Here is an 18,389-nt window from a genome sequence, read left to right on the forward strand (position 1 = left end):
GCCGCCTCACCAGCACAGCAGAAACACCACTATCATCTTCTCCTCCAAATTTTATCATTCCAACTCTTGTGGTTGCAATAACTCTGCAACTAAAAAAACACGTGCCTGAGCTTGCTTTTTTCCTCCTCCCTCCCAACCCCTTTCCCTTTCGTGTCATGACTTTTAGACTTCAAGCCAGCAAGCAGTCTTATATGTTGCTCTGAGAGCTTTTTTAAGCTGAAAAGCAAGGTTTAAAATGCTTTGAATAAGTAAAAATAAATAAATAAATAAATAAATAAATCTAGGCAGAATGGGACTTCAGAAGTCCCACCCACCCACCCACCCACCCTACCCCACTTGGAGGCATGGAGCTGTCCATAGTGCTGGTTCTGATGCTGCCACCTAGAGGGAAAAAGGCAAAGGGGCAGAGATCCCATTCTGCCCCAGGGGTGCTGAGGCAGTGGAGATAAATGTCCCATGCTGAGGATTTCTTGTCAGGACTATAGGATTCCCTTCCCATTCCAGGCACCAAGTCTCTGAGGAGTCCTTGCACATAGAGAGGTGTGCAATTTGGCTGCTTCCTTCTCAGGATGGCAACTAGGGAAAAGGTAGGGTGTTGTGATGCCAACCTTGAACAGAGCAGCTGGCTTTCATTGACACTGACTACAAAGGGTAAAAGTAAAGGGACCCCTGACCATTAGGTCTAGTCGTGGCCGACTCTGGGGTTGCGGCGCTCATCTCGCTTTACTGGCCGAGGGAGCTGGCGTACAGCTTCCGAGTCATGTGGCCAGCATGACTAAGCCGCTTCTGGTGAACCAGAGCAGCGCATGGAAACGCTGTTTACCTTCCCGCCGGAGTGGTGCCTATTTATCTACTTGCACTTTGATGTGCTTTCGAACTGCTAGGTTGGCAGGACTAAGCGGCTTCTGGCGAACCAGAGCAGCGCACGGAAACGCCGTTTACATTCCCGCCAGAGCGGTACCTATTTATCTACTTGCACTTTGACGTGCTTTCGAACTGCTAGGTGGGCAGGAGCTGGGACTGAGCAATGGGAGCTCACCCTGTTGCAGGGATTCGAACCGCCGACCTTCTGATCGGCAAGTCCTAGGCTCTGTGGTTTAACCCACAGCGCCACCCGCGTCCCTGACTACAAAGGGTTGCCTCTCCCTTTTCCCACCAGATGGCACCCTTGTTCCAAGACAGGGCTCAATGGTGGACTCCGTAAGCAGGAAATAATATAATAATGGGCTCAGTGAGCAGGGAATGATAGCCTATGAGAACATTGAACCTGCCATCCCAGATCAGGCCAGGAGTTCTATTTCCAATAGAATAAAGTAATCCAGGTGCCTTTGGAAACCCAAAGCAGTGTGTGAGACTGATTTAAATAAATGGACACAATACCCAAGTGTTTCCAGCTTCCGAATGGACAGGCAAACCACCAGTGGCGTAGCGTGGGTGGTGCAGGTGGGGCCGGCCGCACCGGGCGCAACATCTGGGGTTAGGGCATATCCACGGGTTAGGGGGCGCAAATCCACGGGTTAGGGGGCGCAAATTACTTGCCTTGCCCCGGGTGCTGACAACCCACGCTACGCCACTGCAAACCACAGTTTATCACTGCTGACTGCGTTGGTGTTCCACATGCTCAGCACTCCCTGTTTCCATTGCACCTCCGTCTCTGGAGGCAAAGCTGCAGCCATAGTTAGGGTTTCGTAGAATTGTAGAGTTGAAATATACCCCAAGGGCCATCTAGTCCAACCCCTGCAATGTAGGAATCCCACCCACAGCCGTCCCTGGGTGGCCTCAAAGCACCAACCTTCTGGTTAACAGTCAGACATACTGACCCACTGAGCCACAGATACCTATTTGTCAAGCCAGGCATTGTGCCGTATCCTATTTAGTGCAAGCCATGGTGTCTGTATCTGATTGTTGCTGCAAAGCATGCTTGATCAGTTCAGACACTGGGCCAAACCATAGGTAAGCTTCCCCAGCTATAGTTTGGCATGTCAGGCAGTCTTCCCCAATCTGAGACTCTCCAGGTGTGTCGGCCTGCAACGCCCACCAGCCCTTTTAGCACAGCTGGACAGTGGGAGTTGTAGTCCAAAACATCTGGAGAGCAGCAGTTTATTGAAGGCTGATTCCTATCAGGTTCCAATCTAATGCTAGTTATTTCTATGGGATATTCAAATTGTGCATTATCTTACATCAGCTGTCTTGGAGAACTGAAAGGCAAGATGCAGTCAGATTAAACAGATTACTGGAAAACAAAACTATAGGATGTACAAGGCAGATTAACCAGATCCATTTCAGTCTGGCTTCAGGCCCTTTTCTGGCACTGAGATGGCCTTGGTTGGCCTGTTGGGTCACCTCTGCCTGGAGAGGGAAAAGGAATTGTGCTTTACCTGTGAGCAAAGCTCAGTGGATCTCCACGATCAGAAAGGCAAGACCTGGAAATGCACAACTTTAAATCAAGAACCTTCTTACTGCTCCCAGTAAGCCCTAAATATCTGGGACACCACCCTGCTTCACCGCAGACTGTCTGCAGTGCCGAAAGTGGCAGGGGGGCTCCTTTTGGTCTTCCTATGCCCTCAGAGGCTTGGCGGTGGGGGGGGTTGGCAGCCCAGTAGAGGGCCTTCTCTATGGAGTCCCCTAAGCTTTGGAACTCCCTCCCAGCAGTGGGACATCTGGCGCCTTCATTATACAGCATTTGGAGAAGATGCACACCTTTCAAACTCAAGGTGTATGTTTCAAGGACCCACCCTATTTTTATGCATGGAAGTTGTGTTCTTTTTTAAAAAATAAAATTAAAAATATGCTTTAACCCGCCCTGGGAACATAGGTGGGCAAAAAATAGATTAACAAAAGTAATGACAACAATAATATTTATTATGGGAAGAAGCATTCTTCCCCGCCGCCCGTTCCTCCAAGCCAGTGACGTGCGTGGTTCTCCTCCCTCTCCACTTTACCTGCACAACATCCCTGCAAGGTGGGTTCCCAGCTGATGGACAGCGACAAGGTCATGGGGCGACCCTGGCTGCAGCGGAGCTGCAAGACCGCGCTTCTGCCACGCGGCGGCGCAGTTCCGGCCGGTCTCCAGCAGGCGGCGTCGCAGGGCTGTCCCGCCGGCCAGGCTGCCCGCAGTGGGGGCCGGAGAAGCGGCGGCGGCGAGCGCGTTCGCGTCGTGCAGCTGCTGCCTCCGGCCAGGGCGCGAAGCCGGGAGCCGCGGGCATGGAGGAGCAGGCGGCCGGGCGCCCCCCGCCAGCAGCCTGAGGACGCCCCCCGGCCGCCGCCTGCCCAGCATGGCCCTCCCGCTGCTCCTGGTGGCCGCCCTCCTGGCCCGCCGGGGGGGCGGCACCGAGAAGCCAGGTGGGTGCTGCGGAGCGGGGTGGGGAGTCGGACTGTGCCGCCTGCTTTCTCCCTTGGAGGCTTCGCCTGCAGCCCCCGGCTCCTGGCAGGGAATAGTTCCTATTGCATGGGGAGGGATGCAAAGCTAGGGCGCTCGGAGCATGCACAGAGTGCCTTTTCAAGAAGGGCCGGCGGAGGCAAAGGTGCAGGAGGAGACGGTGCCAAATCGGGGGGGTGGCGGGGCGGGGGCAAGTCGGGGGCCCCGGCTCAAGTTGCAGCTTCTTGCAGCAGCAGCAACAACAAACTTCTATGCATTGCTTTGAAAAGATCACTGCCTGCCATCTAGACTTCAGTGGGTGCTTTGGATCTTTGTGGACTGAATCTGGGCAAAAGGCTTCTTGGAGCAGCGCCCCCCACTCCCCACTCACCAATTCTATTGTTTCCTTGGAAATATTTGTGGCAAGATTGTGGGGGGGGGGGCTGGGAGGCTCTCCTCCTCCTCCTCCTGGCATCCGGCAGCCTGTTTTTATTCAAGGGGGGCAGTGTGCTCCTTTGTAGAACCCGCTGGGCCTTCTCCGAAGAAAGGAGGGATCTATCTCAGCTTTTCTGGAGTCCCAATCGAGAAAGTGGATAGAGAAAAGTTTTTCTCCCTGCCTTCTAACACTAGAACTCACGGTCACCCAGTGATGCTGAATGTTGGAAGATTCAGGACAGAGAAAAGAAAGGAGATCTTCACACAGTGCAGAGTTAAATTGTGAAATTCACTCCCACAGGAGGCAGTGACAGCCACCAAGTTGGATGGCTTTCGGCTGGCATCACTCTGTCTCGAGAGACAATGGAGTGCACTTCCGGGGCTCCCAAAGTCAAACCAATGGCTTTTAAAACAGAAGGAAGAGCTTGGCTGCAGGATCAGACCACTGGCCCATCTAGTTCTGCACCCCCTTCTCACAGTGGCCAACCAGATGCCCCAAAGGGAAACCCCGCGAGCAGCACCTGAGTGCAAGAGCACTCTGCTCACCTGCAATTCCCTGCAGGTGGTATAGGCATCATGGCTAGTAGCCTTTAAAAAAGGATGAAAGACATCCATGAAAGAATGCTTTCATTCATGAAAGCACTTTCAATAGTTACTGGCCACAAGGGCCAAAGTATATACTAGCTCAGGCAGCATGATGTTGAACGCCAGAGACTGAAACCTGCAGGAGGGGAGAGTGCTGTTGTTCTCAGGTCCCACTTGAGGGCTTTCACTTGGGGTGCCTGGTTGGCCACTGAGAGAACAGGATGCTGGACTAGTTGGGCCCCCTTTGGCCTGACCCAGCAGCCAGGATCATCTCCCGCTCTTGACCTCTGGAGGACAGAGCAGAGGAAACTGGAGATTTGTCTACCTGCACTCTCAGGTGCTGTCTGCCAGCCAGAGCTTAGGTGATAAAGCTTTGGAAAGCACAGATTGCAGCTTGTTGTTTAGTCGTGTCCGACTCTTTGATTCCAGCCTAGTAGAACAATAAAACTGTAGAGCTGGAAGGAACCTCAAGGGTCAGATGTGCCAACTCCAGGGGTCTCTCAAAATCTCTGGGCAAGGGACCACAATGTTAAGGGGGCAGAGAAGGCTCCTGACAGTCAGACTCCCTGACCGTTCCTTCTCCATGAGCCTCGAGTGCCATCACCAGACAAGAAGGTGCACTGTTCCTTTGGCACCTTGGCGTGACCCTGCTGATGAGTCCAGCACATCTTCCTTCAGCTTCATAACCTTGTAGGAAAAAATGTGCCTGGCCATATCCTTGCGGCGACCATAACCCAGGTTTATGGTGCTACTTGGCTCCTAGCTTTTATATCTCAGTTTCTAACGCTGGCCTCACAACTGCCTCATTGGGGCAAGATCTGCTGGGAAGAGTTGCGGTGCTAAATAGGCCTGAGCTTGGTTGTTTCTTTGAATAAAGAGTTCACTGACACCTTGTGAGTTATTGCTGACCGGCTTCTGGTCTAAAACACTTGGAAGGTGCCTTGTTGCTGCCTTTGAGGGTCTGGCCCTTCCTCTTTCCAGATGATCATTCCAAAGTATTTCCTGCAGGGGTTGGATCTGCCGATGCACAAGATCCTGGCTATGACGTCGTTCACCCCGTCAAGGTGGACGAGCGAGGCTTTTTCCTCTCTTACAACCTGTCCTACCGCTCGCTGTACAAAAGGGCCATCTCCTCGAGGAATCGCCCGCTTGCTTTCTACAAGCTGTACCACCGAGGGCAGGAGCTGATGTTCAACCTGAGCCTGAACAGCCGCCTCCTGGCTCCCGGCTTCGTCAGTGAGAGACGGTTTGGAGGCATCGCCCATGCCAAGATCCAAGCTTACAAGCAGAACTCATGTCATATGATCGGGTCCGTTCAGAACCAGGAACAAGAAAGTGGATTGGCTGCTCTAAGCACCTGTGATGGGCTGGTAAGCATCATGGACTCTTTGCATCTTAAGATGTAGAACCATCGGATCGTAGAATTGCAGAGTTGCAAGGGACCCAGTGGGTCATCTAGTCCAACCCCCTGCAATAAAGGTAAAGGGACACCTGACCATTAGGTCCAGTCGTGGCCGACTCTGGGGTTGCGGCATTCATCTCGCTTTATTGGCCAAGGGAGCCGGCGTTCAGCTTCCAGGTCATGTGGCCAGCATGACTAAGCCGCTTCTCGTGAACCAGAGCAGCGCACGGAAACGCCGTTTACCTTCTCGCCAGAGCGGTACCTATTTATCTACTTGCACTTTGACGTGCTTTTGAACTGTTAGGTTGGCAGGAGCAGGGACCGAGCAACGGGAGCTCACCCCGTCGCGGGGATTCGAACCGCCAACCTTCTGATCGGCAAGCCCTAGGTTCAGTGGTTTAACCCACAGCGCCACCCGCATCCCTACCCCCTGCAATAGCCTGGGGCAGGTCTTGAACCAATGGCTTCAAGTTACAAGAAAGGAGATTCCAACTAAACATAGGGAAAAACCTTCTGACAGTAAGAGCTGTTTGGCAGTGGAACGGTCTTCCTCTGGAGGTTGTGGACTCTCCTTCCTTGGAGGTTTATAAGCAGTGGTTGGATGGCCATCTGTCAAGGATGCTTTAGCTGAGATTCCTGTACTGTAGAGGGTTAGACTAGATGACCCTTGGGGTCCCTTTCAACTCTACAATTCTATGATTCTGGTGCCTTCCAGGTGTTTTGGACCACAACTCCCATCAACTCAACATCATTAGCCCCAGGCAGCATGGCTGTGTTCTCATCATGACTGGGACTGATGGGAGTTGTAGTCCAAGACACCTGGAGGGCACCAGGTTGGGGAAGCCTGGCTTAGAAACTGACCTGGTGGCTTTGATGCATTGTAGAGTTGGAAACTTCCTTAATGGCAAGTTATAAATGCCGCTGACCTTCAGTGCCACATCCCTCTTTTGTTATGTTTTTGTACAACATCTGGTTTGGCGATTGTTGTTCGGCACGAGTAAAGGTAATTATAAGTCTCGTCTCCTTTGCAGATTATTTTTGCTTTTTATTAAAAAAAAGTAATGTTTTATTCTTAGATATTGTGATTAAAGGAAACAAACAAGACTCCTGCATGGCGTGCCCTGGAAAGCTTTGCAGAAGAGATCATGCGCAACACACATGAGATTCTGAGACCACTGATGTTAGGAGCCTCATTCCACTCTCAGTGACGGTCCAATCCTGAAAGGTTTTATTATAGTCAGGTTTATTTATTTATTATATAACAGGTTCCTGGACTAGATAGGTCATTGGCTTCATCCTGCAGGCTCTTCTTATGTTCTTATGTTATTTGCAACCACATCTGCAAACTCTTTGGAAACTGAAGTACCGTAGTGATGATGACTCTTGTCGTCTCCAGAAAGGAGTCTTCCGGCTGGCTAACGAAGACTTCTTTATCGAGCCACTGCCTGAGAGCAACTCCAGGGAGAAGGCGGCCCATCCCCACAGGATATATAGACGCCACGTCCCAGATTATGAGGCCGAAGAGTTTATTTCGGTCGTGAGCACGAAGCAAGACAGGAAGCAGTCTGCCGTTGCCAGGATGTGCGGGGTCCAAGGTAACTCCCCCCCCCCCCCGGTTCACAAATGATTTGTTGGCTGAAGGAAGCTTCCTAATGTGTTAGCTTGCTTACTTTCCTCCCCGAGATTGCATGCTGACTTTGTTATTTGAAAATTCACATTATATGTCCCCTAGATGTGACATTAATGGCATGAATGCTGCTCACATGAATGTGCGTGTCAATGTGAACAGCAGTCGTGGGTGATAAAAACAGCATCAAGTCTGTAGCGGGGGACTTTTTATCCAGAGAAATGTTGAATCCATGCTTCTTAATGGAAATTACTGGGGACATGTTTTCAGCTGTGGCTCAGCTAAGCAGACCAGGGCTGGTTTTCACCTTTTGACCTCTAAATACAGACTTCCCCAACCTGGTACCCTCCAGATATTTTGGACTACAACTCCCATCAGCCCCAGCCAGCATGAATGAAAAGAGAACTTTAGAAACAATGCGCCTGCAAAAAAAAAAAGAAGCAGAAAAAAATAGGTTTGTGCTGGCTGGGGCTGGTGGGGGTTGTAGTCCAAAACATCTGGAGGGCACCAGGTTGGGGAAGGCTGTCCAAAATCTTTTGGACACAATTCAGAAGAGCATTTTCTGCATTTTTGCAGGGGAGTTGTTTCCAAAGTTCCCTTTCCAGCTGCCTAATTGACCGTGACCGCAGTTCAAAGGCTGGAAGAGAGAGCGGGGATTGTGTGGGAGATGGTGCAGCCCTGACTGGGCATTCCCCAAAGGGCAAGGTTTTCTTCATGCCATGCAGCTCCTAAAAATCTCCATCTATGTTGCCACTGGGGGAAAAAAGCCTCTGGAGCAAATTGGGGGATGTTCTCGGTGGGTTTTGATTGCACTTTGGGCCTCCCACCTTGCCTGGGATGGTCTAACTTGTAGATTTCACTTTGAGTCGAGACACTGATTAACCACGGATACTGTTCCCCTACAGTAAACACTTTCCACCTGAAGGCTTGGGGTGAGAGTTTGCCCCTGTTGCTTTTAGGATTCCCCCCACCATTCAAAACATGGTTTCAGAAGCTTTTCTGAACTACAACTCCCATCGCGGTTGGACTATGCTGGCTGCTGGAAGTTGTAGTACAGCAACATCTGGAGAGCCAAAGTTTTCCCACCCCTGGACTACAGCAAAAACTTGCCTGGAGAATCAAAGTTGGGTGGTGGGCATGCATCCTTATTGCAGAGGAAAGAGGTATGTTAGATCCCATTATTTGAGTGGGAAGATGGCATAGATGCAGGGGTTGGAAGCCTGTTGGACATCAGCTTCCACCAGTCCAAACCAGCATGGTCAATTGGCAGTGTTAGGAGTGGAAGCTAAAGAACATCTGGAGAACTTCAGGTTCCCCATCCTTGAGTGACATCAGCCTTCCCAAGCCTGCTGCCCTCAGTGGTCATGAGTGGTGATGGGAGATGGAGTCCAACCACATCTGTAGGGCACAGATGGACCCATACCCCTGTTGAAGGGACCCAGATGCTTCGAGGCTAACCTGCTTGTAGAGCAGTAGCAGCAGAGGGTCCCAGCCATCCTCTCATCTTCTCTCAACCTCCAAGAAAGCCTCGAGACCTCTGAGAAGCAGAGAGAGAAGTGGGAGGAGAAGCGGCGGAGGAAGCGGCGGATCAAGCAGCGCTCCGTCAGCAAGGAGAAGTGGGTGGAGACCCTGGTGGTGGCCGACACCAAGATGGTCAAGTATCATGGCAGCGAGAACGTCGAGAAGTACGTCCTGACGGTCATGAACATGGTGAGTCCTTCAGGGGTGGGAGAGAGAGAACCAGTCTTTGTACTGGGTGGGGAAAGCTGTTCAGTGCACTAGACCAGTGGTTCCCACACTTTTCCAGGCCAATTCCCCTTTGGTCCCATCAACTTATCCCCAATGCCCCCTCCCCCTTAAAAAGTATTATTCACAATAGTGGTTTGCAGAACCCACTAATGAAGATAGTAACAGGTCTAGAGGGAGAGACTAGGGTGATCTCTGCTGTTATGAGACTTTTGTGGGTGAACTGAGAGTTTGTTGGACCTTGGGCGAGAACCCAGAGACTGAGAGGGAGAGTGTGTCAGAAGAAAATGGAATTGATACTGATTTCTATATATTAGTAACATTCGTATTAATGTAACATTTTTATAGGTACAGTTGTACCTCTGGTTAAGTACTTAATTCATTCCGGAAGTCTGTTCTTAATCTGAAACTGTTCTTAACCTGAAGCACCACTTTAGCTAATGGGGCCTCCCGCTGCTGCCGCACGATTTCTGTTCTCATCCTGAAGCAAAGTTCTTAACCCAAGGTACTATTTCTAGGTTAGCAGAGTCTGTAACCTGAAGCGTATGTAACCCAAGGTACCACTGTACAGGCGTACCTTGGATCTGAAACACCTTGGCTCCTGAACAAATCGGCTCCTGAACAATCGAAACCCGGAAGTGAGTGTTCTGGTTTTCGAATGTTCTTTTGGAAGCCGAATGTCCGATGGGGCTTCTGCGGCTTCCGATTGGCTGCAGGAGCTTCCTGCAGCCAATCAGAAGCGCTTTGGTTTCCGAACGTTTTGGAAGTTGAACGGACTTCTGGAACGGATTCCGTTTGACTTCCAAGGTACGACTGTAACTGTGTGTGAAATTTTTATCACTTCTTAGCTCTAAATCAGAAAAAAGACAATCTGTGTAAAATCCTATTGCTGTTTATTCCAATTCAGTGCCAAGCTGCTGCTTTCCCCGGAGGAAAGCAGTGGGGCAGACGGAAGCATGAATGAGCCCTATGTCGGGTCCATCAGCTTTAGTGGGTCTGCTCTGAGCAGGACTAGCGTTGAATACCAGCCTTGATCTTCTGAGGACCAAGTGTAGCATGGTGGTTAGAATGCCAGACTAAGACCTGAGAGACCAGGGTTCAAATCCCCCCTTGGCTATGAAGCTAACAGGGATTTGAATGAGGAAGGGGAGAAGCATGTATTGCTTGGAGAAAAAGGTGGGATATAATTGCAATGAATGTGTGTGAGTTACAAAGGGAGTGTGGTGATAGCGGGGTCTTCCCACCCTCCACCCCCTTAGCCTTCATCAGCTCTGTTTCTCCTTTGGCACAGGTGGCCGGAATGTTCCACGATGCCAGCATTGGGAACCCTATCCATGTTTCCATTGTGCGCCTTATCTTCCTGGAAGAAGAAGAGGTACAAAGAGGCTTTTAATATCGCTGTGCTGTTTTCATTATCTGTATTTTAATAGATTCAGGTGTTTTATTATTATTATTATTATTATTCATTTAATTACTTTTTAGCAATTGCATTCTATACGCTTTTAGCTTTTTGTATTTTATCTGCGTTGTTTTTTATTTATGTAAGCTGCCTTGAGTTCTGTTCTGGGGAAATTGTGGTATATAAAGAAATATAATAATGACAGAAGCATTTACCTGTGAATCCTACATTGCAGAGGGTAGGACTAGATGGCCGTTTGGGTCCCTCCTGTCTCTACAATTCTATGATTCTGAGGTTAGCTAGCACACCTTCTTTTCCTGCCAGCACCTCACAGGATGTAGGAACAACTTTCTGCAATTAGGTTGAACGGGCATCTGGGAATTTAGGTGCCTCTCTGCACAACCCCGCAGACCACATAGCAGTTTCTCCCTGAAGCAATTTCAGTGGCTTTTTCAGGCTTCCCCTGTCAGCCTAGTGCTGCCTCGTTGAAATGCAGGAAGTGTTTCTGGAAAGGCGGTGGTTTGCAGTGGTGAGGGTCCTTCATGCACGAGTCTTCTAATTTGTCTATGGGTGTGTGCATTTCTGTGCAGATTAGGCTGCTAGGGTGTGTTGGGAGGAGATGTTGTGGGCTTGTATTGCGTGCTTATGCATGCAATTATTGGGGAGGGGGACTCTTCAAAGCAGGGCTGGACCAACAGCAAGAGATGTTGCTCAGGGCAATGACACCGATAGGCACATCAGTGATGGGATGCACGAGGTCCAGGATCTCTTGAAACATTGGCCAGGGCTGTTGGAAATCATAGTCCAAAATGTCTGGAGAGTACAGCAGCTTGGCAAAGGCCTGTTTAGTATCCGACCCTCTTAGGAGCTTTGTAAATAATAAGGTGGAGGACACAGAGTAATGGGAATGCCCCCAAAATGTGTCTTGATGGAATGCTAAACAGGAATACAGTGCAAAGCATAGAATCATAGAATTGAAGAGCTGAAAGGAACCTCAAGGGTCATGTAGACCAACACTCTGCAGTGCAGGAGTCACAGCTAAAGGTTCCCTGACAGATGGCCAGCCAACCTCTGCTTAAAACCCCCCACTGATGGAGAGAGTCCACCACCTTCCGAGGGAGTCTGTTCCACTTTTGCTAACGGAAATTTTATCCTAATATTTAGTCAGAATCTCCTTTCTTGTTGTTTGAATCCATTGGTTCCGGTCTTCCCCTCTGGAGCAGCAGAACTTGCTCCATCTTCCATGTGACGGGCAGCCCTTCAGATATTGGAAGATGGCTATCGTACCTCCTCTCAGTCTCTTCTTCTCCAAACTAAACATACCCATCTCCCTCAACTGTTTCTCATAAGGCTTGACTTCCAGACCCTTGATCATCCTGGTCCTCCTCTTCTGCAAAACCTTCCAGCTGGTCAACATCCTTCTTAAATAGTGATGCCCAGAACTGGGCACAGGTGGGGTTGGACCAAAGCATCTCATCTCCATTTCTGTAGGACGACCTGAAAATCACTCACCACGCAGACAACACCTTGAGGAGTTTCTGCAAATGGCAGAAGGCCATCAATGTGAAGGGGGACGACCATCCGCTGCACCACGATGTGGCTGTCCTGCTCACAAGGTATAGCTCTGCTCAGGCTCTGCTTTGGCGCTGCCACGCATTTCTCTGAAGGCATTTATAAACCACCCAACATTTTTTTAGGTCACTGAGTGGTAAGTCCATGCGCTACGAGCAAGGGCATCCCTTATGGTTCCCCACTGATGTCGTAGGTTTCCAGATCCCTTCGGTCCCAGCTGGCAGAGCCAGTGATTGGGGTGGTAAAGAGAGCTGGAGGCATCATGCAACACGGAGCCTGTGTGGTGCATTGGGTCCGTGCATCTGGCTGTTAACCAGAAGGTTGGTGGTTCAAGCCCACCCAGGGACGGCTGTGGGCAGGATTCCTGCATTTTAGGGGGTTGGAGTAGATGACCCTTGGGGTGCCTTCCAACTCCACAATTCTATGAACATGTGGAGTGCACCAGGTTTGTTTGTTTTATTTCTTACATATATATAGCATCTTTTAATATTTTAATATTTTGTTGGAAGCCGCCCAGAGTGGCTGGGGAAGCCCAGCCAGATGGGGGGCGTATAAATAACAACAACAACAACAACAATAATATATTGATAATAATTAATAATATATTAATAATAATAATTAATAATATATTGATAATAATTAATAATGTAATATTATTATTTATTATTATTATCATTACCGTTATTATTGGTTCTCCTGCTCGTCTTCCCCACTCCACCCCCTCCAAATAATTTTTATTGGTTTTCATGTAAATACAAAACCAACATATAGCTACGGTAACTTGTCCAGTGGTACATTAAGTTTCATATGCAGTACACAGTGCACAAGCGGTGTGTTAATTTTTTCATTATCAATTCAACTATCCTCCCACATACTTTTGGCTGAGGGGGAGGGATTGAACCAAGGTCACCCGGTGAGCTTCCTGGCCAAGTGGGGATTCGAACCCTGATCCCCCAGGTCCGACAATCTAACAGCTACATTACACTGGCTGTTATCTACTCAGATTGGAATGAATATGCAATTAACAGCGGATGTGATAGAACCTCTGCACAACCCTTTATGCAAACACACCAGGCTGACTGCTGCCTCTTTTTTCCTCATGTGTGTGTTTCCTGCCTGCCTGGGGAAGGAAAGACCTCTGTGCCGCCATGAACCGTCCCTGTGAGACTCTCGGCCTGTCTCACGTCTCCGGCATGTGCCAGCCTCACAGGAGCTGCAACATCAACGAGGACACGGGGCTCCCTTTGGCCTTCACTGTGGCTCACGAACTTGGACACAGGTACTGGAGGGGCAGAGCTCACACAAAGCATAGCTAAACTGTGGAACTCCCTCCCACAAGAGGCAGTGATGGCCACTAATCTAGATGCTTTTAAAAAAAGGGTTAGACAAATTTGTGGAGGAGAGGACTATTGATGGCTACTAGCCATGATGCCCATGCTCTACCTCCATAGTTGGAGGCAGCAATGCTTTTGAATGCCGTTTGCTGGAAAACAGAGGAGGGGAGAAGGCTCTTGTGCTCAGATCCTGCTTCAGGGCTTGAGCTGGGGTTGATGGGAGTTGTAGTCCAAAACATTTGGAGGTCACCAGGTCAGGGAATTCTGCATTTGGAGCAGGGGTCAGCAACCTGCGGCCCATGAGCCAGATGCGGCCCACGAAGACCATTTTACCGGCCCACGAGCCGCCCCTGAACCAAGCTGCCTGCTCAGCGAGTCTCCCACACGCTGCGCTAAACTGGTGCAGTGCGGGGACTTGCTGAGCAGCACCGGAAATTGCGTCTGAGCACACACAGATACTGGAAATCGTGTCTGCACATGTTTAGATGCCGGAAAGTGCTTCTGCGCAGGTGTGGTTTTCGCCATCTGGGCATGCGCAGAAGCAATTTCCGGTGCCGTGGACATGCACAGACGCAATTTCCAGCATCACGCTGCACCAGTCCAGCCCACGGACGATCTCCGTGGAAGTGATCCAGCCCATGGCCGGTAAACCTTGCCGACCCCTGATTTAGAGCCTACTACCTCCCTTTTCCCCCAGACAGCATGGCCCCAGTGTCACATGACCCTGCTGGCTGGGGCTGATGGGAATTGTAGTCTCAACCACTCTGGAGAGCACTTGGTCAGCCAAGGCTGATCCCTCGAAGGCTCGGGGAGGGAAGACTCCCGCCCCGGGGTGTGAGGATGTGAATTTGGCTTCCGTCCCGGATCTTGGGGTGCCCCCTTGAAGCTCCTTTGCGGTCGTGTCTCTGGGCGCGTGGCTCACCTCCCCCTTTGCGGGGCTGTGCTCTTACAGTTTTGGGATTCAGCATGACGGAAGCGGCAATGACTGTGAGCCAGTTGGGAAAAGACCTTTCATCATGTCTCCACAGCTCCTGTACGACACCTCGCCACTCACCTGGTCCCACTGCAGCAGGGAGTACATCACCCGCTTCCTCGAGTAAGTCTGGGGGGCCATTACCATTGGCGTAGATCTCGATAGCTGTGGCTGCGATGCAGGGGTCGTTGTTCACTCTGTGTGTGTTGGAGGGGTGGGGTGAGGCATTGGGTCATTTGAGTCAATGAAACGGCTTAAGCCCCAAATACCTGAAAGATCTTCTCCTTCCCTACAGACCTTCTCAGGTGCTGACATCAGCAGAGAGGGCTCCTGAAGTCAATGCCCCTTTAGGCTTTTGAATGTTTTTTTTGACATGGTGATTTTTGAATTATGAGCCATAGAATCACAGAACTGTAGAACTGGAACAGACCGTGAGGGTCATCTAGTCCAACCCCCTGCAACGCAGGATTCTTGCCTAACGTGGGGCTTGAACCCATAACTCAGACTAAGAGTGTCATGCTCTACCGACTGAGTCACAAGCCGTGGACTTCTGCAGGAACGGCACACTGCAAACGATAGTCACACCTGTGCCCGCTCACACCTATGCTGTTTCAAAGATTATGCAATAATCCCATAAACATACAATAATAATACAGTGGTACCTCAGGTTACATACGCTTCAGGTTACAGACTCCGCTAACCCAGAAATAGTACCTCGGGTTAAGAACTTTGCTTCAGGATGAGAACAGAAATTGTGCTCCGGTGGCACAGCAGCAGTGGGAGGCCCCATTAGCTAAAGTGGTGCTTCAGGTTAAGAACAGTTTCAGGTTAAGAACAGACCTCCGGAACGAATTAAGTACTTAACCCGAGGTACAACTGTAATTAAAGATGCATTGCAATGACCAGCGCAGATCTCCACGCGTTGCCTTTCAGGTAGTTCTGCTCAGTGCTATGTTTCTAGAAAAAGAGGTGCTGGAACGCACCATGAACACCTCCCTTGTTCTCTCATAATGGCAGTGGTGCCCTCTACAGAGGTGCCGGAACTGAGTTCTGGCAAGTTCTGGCTGGAAAAAATAGACTTGGATCTACTATTTTCTGTGCACGTACATGGGCAAATTATTTGGGGAGCTCCAAGATCTTCTTTCAGGTGACTTCATTTGTGTTTTCATTGAAGTTTCATGGTACGTAGGAGAACTTGCACCCCACTCTCTTGAAACGGAAGGCCCACCTGTCTTTTATTGGTTCTCAGTGCTTAACTTTGAAGCACACAGTGGCCGAAAAGTTTGCTTTTCATGCTGATGAGGCAGTTCTAGGAGGCTTGAGGCAGGGACCCCACTGCAGAAATTTGCCCCTCACCCTGATCCCATACCCTCCTACATTTATCTGATGAAATTAACGACGTCCTATTCAATAACAACAACAATAACAATAGTAAAGGTAAAGGGACCCCTGACCGTTAGGTCCAGTTGCGGCCGACTCTGGGGTTGCGGCACTCATCTCGCTTTACTGGCCGAGGGAGCCGGCGTGCAGCTTCCGAGTCATGTGGCCAGCATGACTAAGCCGCTTCTGGTGAACCAGAGCAGCGCATGGAAACGCCGTTTACCTTCCCGCCGGAGTGGTACCTATTTATCTACTTGCACTTTGATGTGCTTTCGAACTGCTAGGTTGGCAGGAGCAGGGACCGAGCAACGAGAGCTCACCCTGTCGCGGAGATTCAAACCGCCGACCTTCTGATCGGCAAGCCCTAGGCTCTGTGGTTTAGACCACAGCACCACCTGCGTCCCTCCTAATAACAATAGTATTTTTTACTATTTATGCCCTACCCATTGGTCTGGGTTGCCCCAGCCGCTCTGAGTGGCTTCCAACATATATAAAAACATAATAAAACAATTAAATATTTTTTTAAAAAACCTTCCCTATACAGAGCTGCCTTCAGGTGTCTTCTAAAGGTTGAATAGTTACTTATCTCTTTGACTCGGGGGTCGCATAACACTACATCACTGGATGGCTGTATGTGGGTCAACACTCAGAATTGAACAGTGTGTGGGTTACATGAATGAGAGATAAACAGTTAAAGCCTTGATCAAGGAGGGATTTGGCTCTGCCTTGGCCCTGTGCTTCTAGTGTGGACTCCAGCCATGTCCCAGATGAGACTGGTCCTCTTGGAAAGGTTGTGCCAAATTCTTTCCTCCGGCTTTATTTTTAGCACCTCCTTGCTGCCAATTCCTGCCTCCCCCCAGGGCACTTAAGCCAAGCGCCTGGGGATTGGGGGTCTGTCTGTCAGCTCCTGCTTGGCCCAGCTGCTCTTCCCCGCTTTGGCTCTTGTAGAAAAGAACCACAGAGGTTGTGAGGGCAGCAGCTGCAGTCCAGCTGCCTGTCGGCCCTTTTCTTGCTATTTCTTGTGACAGAGCAAGCAACCAGCACCTTAGCCCAGATTTCAGGCCCATGGCTCCAAGGCAGTGAATGAGCCAAGCCATTCAGGCCTTGCCTTGGGCTCACTTGGGAATGAGGTAGAACCCTGCCTAAAGGCTCGAGGTCTGCTTGCAGAGGCCATTGTGTCAGATAAGAGGTCCTGGGGCTCAAGCCAGCCTGGAAATTCAGGTGGCTTTGATGGCGCGTAGTACCTTCCATCAGCTTCAGCTGGTGGCCCAACTCTGCCCCTATCCAGACACGGATAGCCTAACTTCTGTCATCAATGTCCTGGTAACCTAGGTTAGATTACTGCAGCATGTTATATGTGTGGCTGCCTCTGAAGACTGTTGGGAAACTTCAGCTGGTGCAGAATTTGGTCGCCTGGTTGCTCACTTGGGCAAGACAGTTTTGAGCATATTACACCGATCCTGGCCCAACTGCACTGGCTGCCAATTTGTTTCCAGTCCCGATTCAGAGCGCTGGTTTTGACCTATAAAGCCTTTGTTGCATATCTTTAGGTACCAGGTGAAAACATTCCCCTTCTCCCAGGCCTTTGGCTAATTCAGCAACCCATGGCTTTGTGTTCACCCCTTTCATTTGGGTCTTTCTCTCCACAGCCGGGGCTGGGGGCTCTGCCTGGATGACCCACCGGCCAAAGATGTGATTGACTTCCCCTCCATCCCGCCAGGAGTCCTCTACGATGTCAGCCATCAGTGCCGGCTCCAGTATGGTGCCTACTCCACCTACTGTGAAGATATGGATGTAAGGAGGGGCTGGAACCTTGGGGGCTCCCCAGTTATTTTGGATGCAGCAGCAGCATCAAATTCTAAACAGGGTATGCAGGTGGGGTGGGGTCTAATCTCGTCCGAGAAACCCTCTCCAGAAGGAAACTTCGGTGGAGAGGAGGCCAGTTCAGCCAAGATTTGGGTAAGCAGCTCCTGTGTTTTCACCCCAGGTAGAGCCAGTACTGTGACCATAGAATCACACAACTGTAAAGATGGAAGGGACCCCCAAAGGTCATCTAGTCCAACCCTCTGCAGTGCAGGAACCAGAGCTAAAGAATCCTTGACAGATGGCCATCCGACCTCTGTATAAAAACAGCCAATGAAGGAGAGCTCACCACTTTCCAAGGTCACCCAGTGAGCTCCATAGCCCAGTGGGGGATTCAAATCCTGGCCTCCCAGGTCCTAGTCTGGTGCTCTAACCACTACACCACACAAGCATTTCCTCCATTCCTCTTCCCTCACTTTCTGCTGTGTGCTTACCTTTCCCTTGCTAGTCTCCCATACCATGAAAGTTTAGGCCAACCTTCCCCAACCTTGCACCCTCCAGATGTTTTGGACTACAGTTCCCATCGGTCTCAGTCACACTGTGTTGGGGCTGATGGAAGTTGTAGTCCAAAACATCTAGAGGGCACCCGATTGGGGAAGGCTGACTTAGATTGTAATGTCCTTGGAGCGGGGACCTGTCCATTTTCGCTTGTCTTTACTTTATCAAGCACCAGCTATACATTGATGGTGCTATGTAAAGAATGCCAATTTCAGTG

General features: G+C 50.2%; 1 protein-coding gene across 2 annotated transcripts in view; it reads left to right on the plus strand.

Moving 5' to 3' along the window:
* Positions 1-3,163: 3,163 nt before the first annotated feature.
* ADAMTS7 (ADAM metallopeptidase with thrombospondin type 1 motif 7) overlaps positions 3,164-18,389 on the plus strand; it is a 66,257-nt gene continuing 51,031 nt past the window's right edge. Inside the window, exons 1-9 of one of the 2 annotated variants that reach the window (XM_083586148.1) lie at positions 3,164-3,342; positions 5,387-5,748; positions 7,177-7,375; positions 8,930-9,117; positions 10,445-10,528; positions 12,044-12,168; positions 13,254-13,403; positions 14,411-14,554; positions 17,461-17,605. In XM_083586148.1, the coding sequence (XP_083442274.1) occupies positions 3,276-3,342; positions 5,387-5,748; positions 7,177-7,375; positions 8,930-9,117; positions 10,445-10,528; positions 12,044-12,168; positions 13,254-13,403; positions 14,411-14,554; positions 17,461-17,605 (1,464 nt within the window). In that variant the 5' untranslated portion in view covers positions 3,164-3,275. Of the gene's footprint in view, positions 3,343-5,359; positions 5,749-7,176; positions 7,376-8,929; positions 9,118-10,444; positions 10,529-12,043; positions 12,169-13,253; positions 13,404-14,410; positions 14,555-17,460; positions 17,606-18,389 lie in introns of both variants that reach the window. The other variant, XM_083586147.1, reaches the window with a different exon arrangement.

The sequence above is a fragment of the Podarcis filfolensis genome (genome assembly GCF_964270895.1).
Source record: "Podarcis filfolensis genome assembly, chromosome: 14".
Taxonomy (NCBI): Eukaryota; Metazoa; Chordata; class Lepidosauria; order Squamata; family Lacertidae; genus Podarcis; species Podarcis filfolensis.